The sequence below is a fragment of the Nomascus leucogenys genome, chromosome 5, assembly GCF_006542625.1.
Source record: "Nomascus leucogenys isolate Asia chromosome 5, Asia_NLE_v1, whole genome shotgun sequence".
NCBI lineage: Eukaryota > Metazoa > Chordata > Mammalia > Primates > Hylobatidae > Nomascus > Nomascus leucogenys.
In genome coordinates, this window is record NC_044385.1 from 74163435 (window position 1) to 74178496 (window position 15062).

The 15062-nt window shown below is 37.7% G+C and overlaps 1 protein-coding gene across 2 annotated transcripts in view; it reads right to left on the bottom strand.

The window, feature by feature from the left end:
- SUCLA2 (succinate-CoA ligase ADP-forming beta subunit) overlaps positions 1 to 15062 on the bottom strand; it is a 60017-nt gene that overhangs the window by 14787 nt on the left and 30168 nt on the right. For both annotated transcript variants that reach the window (XM_030813375.1, XM_030813376.1), the window contains exon 6: positions 11780 to 11918. In XM_030813375.1, the coding sequence (XP_030669235.1) occupies positions 11780 to 11918 (139 nt within the window). The remainder of the gene's footprint in view (positions 1 to 11779; positions 11919 to 15062) is intronic.

Genomic DNA, 15062 nt, shown 5'->3' on the forward strand with positions numbered 1-15062 from the left:
CCCTAGTGATTCCGTAACAGATTTTGGTTAGTTGACAGGGAACATGTTGCTTGTGACTCAGCTTATGTGGACGGGGAGTCTCAGAAGCCATCCTAAGCAGCTGCCCACCCAATTTTGGCTGAAGGTGAGTGTCAGTCTCTCTCTGGCCCCACCACGGCCAGCCCCAACCACGTTCCTGATTGCCTCATTAGAACTGCCTTTGAAACTTGACATTGCATAGATATAGGTAAGTGTCCTTCATGGGCCTAGACATAAGGATTTGCTCTTCTCAATTTGGGAAATCTTTAAAAGAATTTTCATTTGTAGGTTGAACAAGCCCAAATGACTGAGAGAGAGAAGCACCCTGTTTCAGTAAGAACATTCTTGGAGTTTTTTCTGTAATTGTGTGTTGTGTCCAGGCAGGTGAGTGTCCTTTGTGGGTACTGGACAGTTGGATCAGCTCCTCTCAATTTGGGTAATTCCTAAGGAATTTTTGTTTGCAGTTGACCAAGCCCAACTAATAGAGAGAGGAAGCACCTCAAGTGTTTCAGTTTGGACACTCTTGGGGCTTGTTTGTTGCTGTAGCAGTTGGATTGTGTTTGGGTGATTGTGTGTGTTTTATATAGTCATGAGAAATTAGAATTTGGTAAAATGATACACTTTTGCAATACTGTTTGGTCCCAGTGTTGTTTGGAATCTGGAGTTTGCTGCTGAATGAAAAAGTGGGATGGAGTTGTGTGTTACCCAGACTTTTGTGCTGCTATCCTAAGCAGGGTTGAGCCTGATTACTATGTGATGTTCTCCTTTGCTGATGTTTGGCCCCAGTGTTCTTTGGAGTCTGGGGAGGTTTGGCCTTTAAAAAATCAAACTGCCATGAAAACTGCTTTACCCAAAGTTTTGGTTCACAGCTTTCAGTGGATTACCTATTGGAGTAAACAAAGTGTAACCATGTAAAATCAGTGAGTTTGTATTGCTATCTCATGGCTAGAGTTCCAAGGTAAACATTACTGGATTTTCATTTGTATGTGTGCATACTGTTAGGTAACAGGTGTACCTTAATGGCACTGGTTCCGGGTTCTTCTTCCTCCTTGATACAGACCCGCCAAAGAAAAACCAATCAGAAAGAGATGCCTTCCCGCCTTGGTCTGAGCCCAGCCCCCCAGCCAACCATTGACCTCCACGTAACGTCTCAGAGTATAAAAAGCCAAAGCCCCGAAGCCCTCTCTCTCTGCTTCCTCTTCGGCTCCCTACCTGACACCTCCAATAAAGATCTCTTGACCGTAACCAGTGTAGCGTGGTCTTAGCCTGAGTCTGTAGAGTCACTCTTTCACGTACATACATGTCTAGATGTGTTTATTTGTATGTACACTTGTTATATGTTGTGTCTACCAAACTGGCTTATAAGTAAAAGAGCGCTCATAAATTAAGTCCAAGCAATTTTTAAGTTCATGTGAGTTAAGTAAATCTTTACTAAACAAGCTAGCTTTAAAATTGTTAGTAAAATGAAAATAGCGATGTCTTCAGAATTGTCAGCATACATTTTTGCCTGCATTTTATATTTGTCTCTGGTAGATATTTTGAGGTGTCAGGGTTTGGCATAGAAGGTTATAAAACTATAAACCCAGCCAAAACAAAATGATCTTTGTGCAAATTTTTTGATAAGACTAATTAAGTTATTGGTTTAATGAAAATAGTTATTGGTGAAAATGCCTATGTAGTTAACTTTAGAGTTCTTATTTCAGTGAATGACTGATATTCATAGATTATAAAATGGTTAATAAGGAAGTAACTTTAAATGATGGCATCTAATATATGTTTTCAGAAGTAATCTAGATAAACTTTAAAATGAAAGAACTGAATACATGTAATTGGGATAAATGTTTTAGGTGAACTTCTTGTGTAATTTAAAATTTTGAAATTATTTTTGATGCTCATTGGATATCTGGGTCATTTCCAGTCAAGAAAGGGTTGTGATATAGGAAATACGTTTCTAAAAATTGTGGAACTGTTCTCATCTATAAAATGCTAATATAGTTCAGGATTGCTTCCTAGGGTTTCACTAACATTTAAGGTTACTAAGGACAAGAAATAATATATAATTCTGTTTAAAAAATGTGCCCCAAAAAATGTGTTCTAAGAAAAATAATAATTTTGTTTAATTCAGAAGTTATCTAAAAGTTAATTCAAATTATGGGCTTGAAAAAGTTTTTTATGAAACAAGGTAGTAAGGAAACAAGTGGGGGAGAAAGGTGTGAAAAAAATTATGTATATGAAGATCACGTATTTTTGGTAAGGAAGGTTATAAAGATAATAATTTTGTATGTGAAAGGATCTTGTATGGTAAATTGCTGTCCTGGAGTAAAACAACGTTATTTAAAGAAAAAAGAAAGAAGAAGGGAGAGGGAGAAGGAGGAGGAGGGGGAGGAGGAGGAAGGGCGGAGGGGGGGGAGGAGCGGGGGAGGCGGGAGGGGGGGAGGAGGAGGAGGAAAATCTGGGACTGATCGGAAAGCCCAGGAGAAGGAGGAGGAGGAGGAAGAGGAAAAAAATCTGGGACTGATTGGAAAGCCCAGGCATGTCATGGGTGGTCTGTGTAAGTCATATGTAGCTTTTCTGGTTTTCCGGTGTGTCTATCTTCATGCACATAAAGAGAAAACAGAACACAGAAGAGTTTAGATAATAGATTCTTTAAAACCTGAGAACGAGAGAAATTTGGCTAATTAACATTTCATAGTTTAGTCTTGATGAAGGTAAAATAAGAAATATTGTAAAGAAATGCATTGGCAATTTAGCAATTCTTAATAGTTAAGCATGAAGCCAGATCTAGTATGGACCCATATTTCACATACATGCTTGCATTGCTTCACACTATGTTAGTTGTTTTGCATGGATACTGCTGGCACTGGAGTATGTACTGGTCATGTGCCTAGAGTGAGTTTCTTGATTGCACAAGATGTATGGTGATATTGGTGGACTTAAGGTTATTGAATTGTGTACCAGGAATAAAATATTCATCATGTGGTTTTTTGGGAGGTTCTGGGTAACACTGTAGCCTCCAGGGTAGACTGAATAGGGGAAAGATTGAGGGCTGGGTTTCCTGTTTGTTTTTGCTTCTGATTTTCATTTGTTTGCTGTTGTTCTCCTGTGGGTTTTGCTTGTGTATGCATATATATAAAACCATAAACTTTTTAAGTCTGTAATGGAAAGCTTTTATTTGGTTCTACAATTTGCCCTATTTATCTAAAGTTCCTAAGCTACTTTGGTCAAGCCTTTAAAAACTGATAGAGGACACCAGCCATTTAAAATTTGGTGGGTTTTGCTTACCTCTAATGATCTAAAGAACTACAAGAGTTTTAAGGTTTCTGGCACACACACAAAAATAATAATAAAAGACAAATTCTGAACAGTACATTATATATTCTGTTATTTGGAAAAAGTAGGTGAGAATAAAAATGTTTAAATGTTTATATCCAAATAATTCAATTCAATCAATAATTTAATGAAGAAAAACTGTGATGTGGGTACAAAGTTTTAATGTTCAGAAAAGACTGGCCCTGTCATTAAGAAAATTATATTGATTAGGATTTCTCCTCAAACTAATTTAGTTGTGTTGACCATTATTAAAATTAAGTGACATTCATTTGAATTAAGTAGTTAAAAAAAAAAAAGAGACTTTCTAGTGACTTTTGATCCCAAGATGTTTATCAATGATGTGCTTTCATGTGTACTTGTAAACAGAATATGTGCAGGTGTTACACTGGTTTGAAGATTAACACTCATAATGAACTGCTTTTATGAGACACAGGGCCAGAAGTTAAAACTATTCAATCCCTCTAGGCCCAGGGATCACAGCGGAAGAGGCAGCCGTGTAAGATTGTAAAGGCCGATTTTGAGGGATAAGATCAGAGTTTTTCTATAAATTAAACATTAATACCAAAAGCACACTGATGCAAGGCCAGCATCTGGGTCTATGTGTTAGAAGAATATGGTTTTCTTAGAGCACTGATACACTCTTTAAAAAGAAAATTGGGACCAGTTATTAAAAGTTTATGGAAATCTTACCTTATGGTCAAATTGATTAAAATTGGATAGATTTGTTTATACAGTTTTATTAACTTTAACAATAATATATCATATAAAGGAAAATTTTGGTTTTTGCTTTTGAACAAAATGTTTGTGTAATATTAAGAGATAAAAGATTTTGTTTACCTTCTGAGTAAGTTGCAGGGAGAAAATGGAGGGGGGGCCAGACAAGTTTAGCTGGCATGCTATCTTTATTACATCTTATTGCTTAGGAAAATGAGTCTCCTCTCTATCAAAGAGTAAAAGTTTTTGTATAATTTTGGCTAAATGAATGACATTTTACCGTGACTTTGTGATTCTATTTTGTGATAACAAGTGTCTTAAAACTTTGACATTTGGCAAACTTTTTATAAGCAAAATTTCAAGATCTAAATTCAGTCTTTTTGACTTCAAACTATTTTTTTTGTGTATTAGGTTCCCTGACATCCAAAGGAGATATATTAGGCTTATTAGGCTTGTTATGTTAGAATTATACAGGAAGCATTATCAAATGTGAGGTAGTATTTAAGTGTCTTTGGGTTATATTTATATAGATATGTTGTTAATATGCGTTCAAGGATTGTATGACATTCCTGAAATTCTGATGTGTCTTAATATATGTTGTCAGTAGTAATTAAGATTATGTTAAATTGTTGTATGCCACACAAGTAACCAAATTTCCTTATCAACTGTGTCTTTATGACTGTCTTATGACTTTTGACATCCACAATTGATATATTGCTTTGAATCTCCTCAAAAAGTGACTTATAATCACCTATGGTCCAGGGCTTGCTTCTTTGGAGGAGTTCATGAAAAGGACTCTTTAATGCAGGTTTCTAAAAACTTTGGAGTTTGTGCCCCTGGATTAGAGACACCTTCCAGGACTCTAATTAAAGAGCTGATATGTTTATAAAGATTGCTAACCCAATATGAAGCAGAGCAGGAGTTCATTGCATGGACTGAAATAATGAAGACTGAAGTAATTTTTATGGCTTTGTTTGAAATATTGATGATTCTTTTGTCTGTTTTTTGTTTTTCAGAGTCTGGAAAATATGTTCCTTTTGAGCTATATATAGCCTTGATATATACTTTAAGTGTACTGAGTAGAAAATACTTTTGTAAGTAGAATTTGAGGCATATTTCTCTCTCTGCCTAATTTCTCCAGAATTTGGAAACTATCTGTGAATATTCTTAATTCATGGAAAATGTGTTTGTTTGCATACATTTAATAAAAACCTGTTTTCTACATCATTCTCAGTAAACTATCGCAAGGACAAAAAACCAAACACCGCATGTTCTCACTCATAGGTGGTAATTGAACAATGAGAACTCATGGACACAGGAAGGGGAACATCACATTCCAGGGACTGTTGTGGGGTGGGGGGAGGGGGGAGGGACAGCATTAGGAGATATACCTAATGCTAAATGACGAGTTAATGGGTGCAGGAAATCAACATGGCACATGGATACATATGTAACAAACCTGCACATTGTGCACATGTACCCTAAAACCTAAAGTATAATTAAAAAAAAAATTAAAAAAAAAAACAACAAAAAACCTGTTTTCTTTTGTAATGGGACACAGCTGGAGGAACTGGCTATTTTCCTAGGACTTTGACTGAAATGACCTTGTGAGATGTTCCTGCAAAGCCAATTTGGAAGAATCTATGGGCAATGATTCTTGTCGCACTGTGTGTGGGTAATCAGGCCAAGTATATGGGACTGAAGCTTATTTTGCAGGTAGACTGGTAGAAGCTTATTTTGCAGGTAGATCCTGCTGTGATTTGTCTTTGGTGGATGTGGTACGCCAGAGAGAGAAATATTATGTGTCAGAAGAAACTCTCTATTAGATGAACCTTTGATTCCTGGGTGGCTACATGGTCACCTACGGTATGGAGCTGCCTATGACACCCTTCCTCAGCATGAAGCAGCCAGAAAGACCAATGACTGGATTCCTCATGATTGAGGAACTGATAAATAGAAAGGGAAGACTGAAACTGACACAACAGTCCCATAGACTGTTCTTCTGGATAAACACGGAAATTGACCTTTCTGGTCTTAAAGCTTAAAACTTACGAGTTTTTCCTCAGGAAGGGACCTTAGGACCTCTCAAAAAAATGTATCAGAGAACTGAAACTCATCAGATCACCACATCCAGACAATGAGACTCTTACCACTTATTCATGATGACTGCTTCCTTGCCCCTCCCTAGTTCTTGTTGTCTTACACATTGTTACATTTCTTCCCTGCTACATAAACTCCTGGTTTTAGTCAGTCAGGGAGATAGATTTGAGACTGAGATCCTATCTCCTCAGCTGCAGCACCCAATTAAACCCCTCTTCTTTGGCAATACTTCTCAGTGATTGGCTTTCTGTGCAGCAGGACCTAGACCAAACCCCTGGTGTTTTGGTAACAAAATGAATAACTATACTGAAGCTAATAAAAGCCATTTATGTAAATGTTGAATAAGAAAATAATGAACCTTGAAGAACTCAAGTGGAATTAGAGTCATCAGAATAAATTTGGAGATTTTTAAAAATACAGATAGAAGGCTGGGCACGGTGGCTCTCGCCTGTAATCCCAGCACTTCAGGAGGCTGAAGAGGGTGGATCACCTGAGGTCACGAGTTTGAGACCAGCCTGGCTAACATGGAGAAACTCCATCTCTACTAAAAATACAAAAAAGTTGCCAGGCATGGTGGCACGTGCCTGTAATCCCAGCTACTCGGGGGGCTGAGACAAGAATCACCTGAACCCGGGAGGCGGAGGTTGCAGTGAGCTGAGATCACGCCACTGCACTCCAGCCTGGGCAACAGAATGAGACTCCGTCCCAAAACAATAAAACAAACAAAAAAAACAGACATAAACATAGGTGTGTTTTTATGTATGTGTACAAACATATACATACACATACACGCACACATACTTCTTGGCTCTGTCTGCTGAAAAGGCCTAGAAGCAATGACACAATATTAGCAATATGTATTAAGTAGTATGTCTATCTTGGTACCTATTAATAAATATCGTTTTCCACAAAAAGAAGCCAGGGTCCTTTGGAGAAAAGGTGGATTGCCGAACTGTGACAAGGAAAACAGAAGATAATCCTGGAATATCTTGTTCCACAAAATGTAAAGGCTTGCTCAAATAATAATATGGGCATATCAAAAGGACAAAGGGAGGACTTATAGTCACACAAACCTTGCAAATGTTTGTAGCAGCTTGTTGGTAATAGCAAACTACTGCAAATAACCCAAATATCCTTCAAAGTGTAAATGGTTGAATGAAATCAGGTACTTCTATACAGTGGAATGCTACTCAGCAATGAAAAAGAAACTATTGGTAGATGCAACAACCTGGACAGACCTCAAAGGCATTATGTATAGTAAAAAGGTCAACCTCAAAAGGTTATATATTATATGACTGCACTTATATAACATTCTCAAAATTAAAAAAAACTATACAGGATGAAGAATAGACTAGTGATTTCCAGGGCACAGGGACGGGGTAGTAAAGAACTGGTAGAGGATGTGAATGCAAAGAGGTCTCCTGTGCTGACGGAACAGTCTGTATCTTGATTGTGGTAGTGGCTACTCAAATCTATGCATGGAATAAATTAAATAAAATTATACATATACACACAAACAACTGCAGGTTTAAAATGTTAAAAAAATGGTGAAAACTAAGTAAAATATTTAGTCTAGCTAACAGCAATGAACCAATGTCAACTAACTGTTTGGGTATATACAGCTAAATAAGATGTCATCATTGGGTGAAAGGCATGCAAGACTATTATTTTAACAACTTCCTGAAAGTCTGTATTTGTTTCAATATTGTAAGTTAAATTATAATTTTATTTATAATTTTTCATTTATTTAAAAAAAAAAAAGAGGCCACAGGAGCAAGCCTGAAAGTGGCCTTTGCTGGCCAAATCTAGGACAGTCTGCGTAACAAAATAAGGATTAAAATGGATAACTCATTGATTAAAGAATGGATGAGCCCATCCTGATACAAACGAATGGGGCAGAAGAGAAAGCTCTTCTGTATAATACAAAGCCAACTAGTAAATATAGAGGGAATGATGTAGTTAGAAAATCATCAGCAGATGCCAAAACTAATGGGTAAAAGTTTGACAACGAATATAATATTTTCCCACAAATTTCATAGTAATTACAATGGGAAAAAAAAATGATTCTATAATGAAAAAACCTTCTGGAAACTATCTTAAACAAGTGAGCCAAGTTAACATTATCAATACTGGAAAAAAACCAACATAATGTACCTCCTGACATCGTGCACTATGAAGCAAAAAAACACCATGAGGGAACATCAAACAGAGAAACACAAACTGAAGGGCATTCTATGAAATAAATGACCCCTTCTTTAAAAAACAAACAAACAAAAAAACAGGAACAACAAAAAATAAGGTCAAGAAATAAATCAAACTTCCAGATCTGTTCCAGGTCAAATAGATGTGACAACTCAGTTCAATGTGTGATCCTGGTCCTGGGGGAAAATAGTATAAAGGACATCACTAGGACAGCTGGCTACATCTGAATATGTATTATGAATTAGATAATATTTTTTCAGTATTAAATTTCTTGGTTTTAATAAATGTAGTCAGGTTATATAAGAGAATGTTCTTGGCTTATGCCTGTAATCCCAGGACTTTCAGAGGCCAAGGCAGGCAGATCACGAAGTCAGGAGATCAAGACCATCCTGGCTAACATGGTGAAACCCCATCTCTACTAAAAATACAAACAATTAGCTGGACACGGTGGCGAGCACATGTAGTCCCAGCTACTCGGGAGGCTGAGGCAGAAGAATGGTGAGAACCCAGGAGGCGGAGCTTGCAGTCAGGCGAGATTGCACCACTGCACTCCAGCCTGGGCGACAGAGCAAGACTCTGTCTCAAAAAAGAAAAGAATATTCTTGTTTTTAGACACTAGAAGAACAATGTCTCCAACTTACTCTTAATGGTTCCAAATATATTTATATTTTTATACACACAAATGCATGTGTACGCAGACAGCAGAAAGAGAATAAAACACGGTGAAATGTAAACAACTGGCAATGCTGAGTAAAGTGTATTTGGGAGTTCCTTATACTATTTATTTCTGTATCAAAATTTAAAAGTAAAAAGCACACAGGGTACCATATTCATAGTAAGGAATGATTTAGTTCAGCAAAACATCACCCATTAAATTAAATTACTGCTGTTGAACAGGAAAAAAATTGGCAATTCTTATCCTTTTACTTTCCATATAAATTGCATAAGGATCCACTCTTGGATGGTTCTTGGACAGTTTTTAGTTTATCCTTAGATAATTTAAGTTATATAGGCTGGTGCAAAAGTAATTGCCGTTTTTTTAAAAAAAAAAAAAAAAATGGCAAAAACTGCAATTACTTTTGCACCAACCTAAATATTAAGAAACTGACCCCTTTGATAATGAGTATTCCTCACAATTCCTACATTCCTTGCTGTTGCTCAGTTTGAAATATTTTCTCATTTCCATTATTATTTCTTCATTAATTCATAAATTATTTTAAAGTATTTTCTTTAAATAAAAAAAAATAAGCTGGGTGTGATGGCTCACACCTTTAATTCCAGCACTTCAGGAGGCTGAGGTAAGAGGATGGCTCGAGCACACGAGTTGGATGAGCCTAGGCAACATATTGACGGCCCGTCTCTACAAAAAATTTTAAAAAGAATTAGCCAGGCATGGTGGTGGCATGGGCCTGTAGTCCCAGCTACTCAAGAGGCTGAAGAGGGAGGATCGCTTGAGCCCAGAAGTTTAAGGCTACAGTCAGCTGTGATTGTGTCAGTGTACTCCAGCCTGGGCAACAAAGCAAGACTGTGTCTCAAAAAATTTAAAAATATATTTTATATTAATTTCCAATGTTATTGCTTTGTGTTACAGATCATTATCTGTGTTATGAATTCTTGGATATCTGCTGAAAGTTTTTAATTTGTGACTCAGTATTAAGGTTTTTTTAATCAGTATTTGGATTAAAAAAGTGTTTTTCTAAATGTTGGGTAGCCCAGTAAATTAAAAAAAAGCAGGGGGCAGGGGGCATAAGGAACACCTAGTGAAGGCAATTTAATCTAACTTTAGCTTTACTAGAAAGCTGAAAAAAAGAAAATAAAGTTCTCACTGCAGAACCTTTACTTTAGCATTACTAAAAGTAGAATAAGATACTCTAAAAAACCAAAAGTAAAGCTGAAGTAAAATATTAATTGATTAAAGACTTAAAAGTAAAAAATGAAACAATTTAAAAAATAGAACATCTCTGACTAACCTGACCCAAAAGAAAAAACAGAACACACTGAGGATGAACATTTACTGATCTTAAGATGGAGAATAAAAAAATCTCTCAGCCTGAAAGTAATGGAACTCAGCTGGGCGCAGTGACTCACGCCTGTAATCCCAGCACTTTGGGAGGCAGAGGCAGGCAGATTACCTAAGGTCAGGAGGTCAAGATCAGCGTGGCCAACATGGTGAAACCTCATCTCTACTAAAAACACAAAAAAATTATCCAGGCGCGGTGGTGCATGCCTGTAGTCCAAGCTACTTGGGAGGCTGAGGCAGAAGAATTACTTGAACCCAAGAGGTGGAGATGGCCGTGTACCCAGATCACGCCCATTGTACTCCAGTGTGGGCGACAAAGCAAAGCAAGACTCAGTATCAAAAAAAAAAAAAAAAAAAAATGTAATGAGATTTGAGTACATGCAAAAACAAAAATATTTCCCCAAAAATCAAATAACATCAAACAATAAAGGACAATCTCAGAAAAAGATTCACGCCAAATGTCAGAAAAAAGATTGACATCCCTAATATATAAAGACCCCATATACATAGAGTTCCCCAGGATATGTTATTAAGTGAATAAAGAAAGATGCAAAATGTATATAGTATGCAATCTATATATCCAGATAGCTAATTCCATAAAATTACAGCTCAATCACCACCACACTGCATACACTATCCCAGCATTGCTCAATAAAACCTTCTGCAATGATGAGAATGTTTTGTGTGTGTGCTCTCTTAATATGGTAACCACATTTGGCTATTGAGTATTTGAACCATGACTAGTGCAACTAAGTAAATGAATTTTTAAATCTTATGTAACTTTAATTAATTTTAATAACTACGTGTGGCTGATAGTCACTGTATTGGACAGTGCAGTTCCTACCCCTCTGTGCACGTCTCTATAAGGTGTTTGTTTTATTTTTGTTTGTTTTAATGGGTTTAATAGCGTGTTTTGTTTTAATGGGTTTAATATTTGTTCATATTCATTCTGTTTGTTATTTTTTTAAAAAAGCTTCTACAGGGCCGGGCGCAGTGGTTCACGCCTGTAATCCCAGCACTTTGGGAGGCCAAGGCAGGCGGATCACGAGGTCAGGAGATCAAGACCATCCTGGCTAACACGGTGAAACCCCATCTCTATTTTAAAAAATACAAAAAATTAGCCGGGCGAGGTGGCGGGCGCCTGTAGTCCCAGCTACACAGGAGGCTGAGGCAGGTGAATGGCGTGAACCCCGGGGGGCGGAGCCTGCAGTGAGCCAAGATTGCACCACTGCACTCCAGCCTGGGTGAAAGAGCGAGACTCCATCTCAAAAAAAAAAAAAAGCTTCTACATAGGTAGAAGTTTAACTTCTTAAACTTCTATGAGTTTAACTTCCTTAGGGACGCATATTAGAGAAATAAATGCATAATCATGTTAGACAAAAGAAGATACTTTACCAGCTCCATCTGAATCTTCCACCATTGGATTTATTTCTATCATGGTTGCATCATATTTCAGAAAAAGGCTGTAAAGCTTGACCATGTTTTCTGCTGCTGATTCCACAATATTAGGTGGAAATCCCATCTTCTGTGCAAGCTGAAATCAATATGTCTTTTTATTATAGGTAGTTTGCATATGTCTAATCAACATTACTGTAAATAAAAAGCCTTGTAGTTTATCACTTAAATGATAAACATGAGTCATTTATAGTCAAACATTAATTACTGAAATAGCAGCTACCATTACTAAATGGTTAAACAAAACTTTATTCAAAATCTTCAAAAGGTAGATATTCTTCCCATTCTATAGATAAGAAAGAGGTTCAGAGAGATCAAGTAACTTGCCATTCATTGGCCTAGATTCCAGTTCCATAGTTTCCATACTGCCTAAGCTTTATTGCCAACGTAAGCTGAAAGAAGAGGTTTATATTTCATTAAAACTACATATAAAATGTGAACCAGGCACAGTGGCTCACGCCTGTAATGCCTGCAATTTGAAAGGCTGAGGGGACCGGATCACTTGATGCCAGGAGTTAGGGACTAGCCTGGCCATCACAGTGAAACCCCGTCTCTACTAAAAATATAAAATGTGGACTGACAACCCTTATGGTCCAAAGAAAAGCCAAAATATTAGAAGGCCCTATTTTACCTTTCGTGTAATTTATAAAGAGTGTCTACCAAGCAATAAGAATATATGTCATACAGTCAAATGAGTGTTATCCCATTCATTCAAAAATCTACCAAGCACCTAATACATTCCAGGCACTGTGCTAGGCCCAAAAGATAAAGATGTTTAACTTTATAATTTAATAAAAGAGTTTACAGTCTTGAGGGATTCCCAAATAGAGATACCCATAGAGCTTTTAAACAATACAATATCAAGGTCCCAACTCAGAAGTTCTGGTTGACAAGTTCTATACTGGATCAAGCATCTATCATGTTTCAAGTTCCATGAGGAATTCTGAACCACTGGTACAGAGGATACATGTCTATATGTTTATTCTAACAGTGCTGCCACTGCTCAGGAACACTATAGAGAATTCTTTCCTCTTTTTCAGTTGCTATCTAAGGTTGTAACACATTCTTTTGATTTTCAATAACAAAAAATCTTAAATTCTTTGAAGATGAAGATATTTGCAAAGAGTCAAATGCAATAAATAAAGTGAATGATCAAGCTAAACAATGTAGGCTGGGCGCAGTGGCTCATGTCTGTAATACCAGCACTTTGGGAGGACAAAGAGGGCGGATCACTTGAAGCCAGGAGTTTGAGACCAGCCTGGGCAACATGGTGAAACACTGTCTCTACTAAACATACAAAAATTAGCCAGGTGTGGTGGCACACGCCTGTAATCCCAGCTACTCGAGAGGCTGAGACACAAAAATTGCTTGAACTCAGGAGATGGAGGTTGCAATGAGCCAAGATCACACCACTGCACTCCTGCCTGGGCGACAGAGTGGAAACTCTGTCTCCCAAAAAAAAAAAAAAAAAAGCACTACGGAATGTAATCTTTTGTTTTGACCTATTTCAAATAAAGAATAATATGAGGCCAGGCGCGGTGGCTCACGCCTGTAATCCCAGCACTTTGGGAGGCTGAGGTGTGTGGATCACCTGCGGTTAGGAGTTCGAGACCAGCTTGACCAACATGGTGAAACTCCATCTCTACTAAAAATACAAAAAATTAGCCAGGTGTGGTGGCTCATGTCTGTAATCCCAGCTACTCGGGAGGCTGAGACAGGAGAATTGCTTGAACCCAGGAGTCGAAGGTTGCAGTGAGCCAAGCTCGTGCCACTGCCCTCCAGCCTGGGCAACAGGCAAGACTCTGTCTCAAAAAAAAAATATATATATATATATATATATAATAATAATAATAATATGAAAGTACCATTTTATTATGAAAGTTTTTCACTATGTCACAACTCACCTAAAAAAACAAAAACTAAAACCAAATGTTTAGGCTTAAACATTTGAAAACTACAAAGTAATTCTGATCAATCCATTATGACATCAATTTTCTAATGCTAGGCTCTATTTCCACTCATCACCATCATGCAAAATGCTATAATCTTAGATTATTCCTCCATGTATTCTTGTAAATCAAGTATTTTCTTCCTCATCTAAATTTCACTCTCCAGTCATCATCTTCACGTAACTACCTAATAAATCAAATCCGTGCCTTTTAAACATTTATATCATTCATTTGCCAAAATTAATTTGCTTTACTCTCCATCAGAAACATTTATCTATCTCCTTAAAACTTTGCACCGGTCAAAATTCTTGCACTTGGCTGGGCACAGTGACTCACGCCTGTAATCCCAGCACTTTGGAAGGCCGAGGTGGGCGGATCATGAAGTTAGGAGTTCAAGACCAGCCTGGCCAACATGGTGAAACCCCATCTCTATTAAAAATACAAAAATTAGCTAGGCATGGTGGCAGGCGCCTGTAATCCCAGCTACCTGGGAAGCTGAGGCAGGGGAATCGCTTGAACCCGGGAGGCAGAGGTTTCAGTGAGCCAAGATCATGCCACTGCACTCCAGTCTGGGCAACAGAGCAAGACTCCGTCTCAAAAAAAAAAAAATTCTTGCAGTTGCTGTACTTCAATACCATAAACTTATTCTGACATAGTTTTCTCATTAAGAAATGTTTAAGGAGAATGGTGTGAAACCGGGAGGCAGAGCTTGCAGTGAGCCAGGATTGCACCACTGCACTCCAGCCTGGGCGACAGAGCGAGACTCCATCTCAAAATAAATAAATCAATAAATAAATAAAAGTAAATAATAAAAAAAAGAAATGTTTAACTTCAAAGTCCAATATAGGAATTCTTCTTTTAAGATGAGTCATTAGGCCAGGCGCGGCGGCTCACACCTGTAATCCCAGCACTTCGCGAGGCCCAGGCAGGCAGATCACTTGAGGTCAGGAGTTCTGGAGCAGCCTGCCAATATGGTGAAACCCTGTCTCCACTAAAAATACAAAAAAAAGTTAGCTGGGCATGGTGGTGCATGCCTGTAATCCTAGCTACTCAGGAGACTGAGGTGGGAGGATTGCTTGAACCCAGGAGGCGGAGGTTGCAGTGAGCCAAGATTGCGCCACTGCACACTCCACCCTGGGCAACAGAGCAAGAATCTCCATCTCAAAAACAAACAAATGAACGAAAAGATGAGTCACTTATTTTTATATCCAAAGCAAACAATTTAATTCAATAGCAGCATTACAAATATTACCAAGCAACTCCCACAGGCCTTA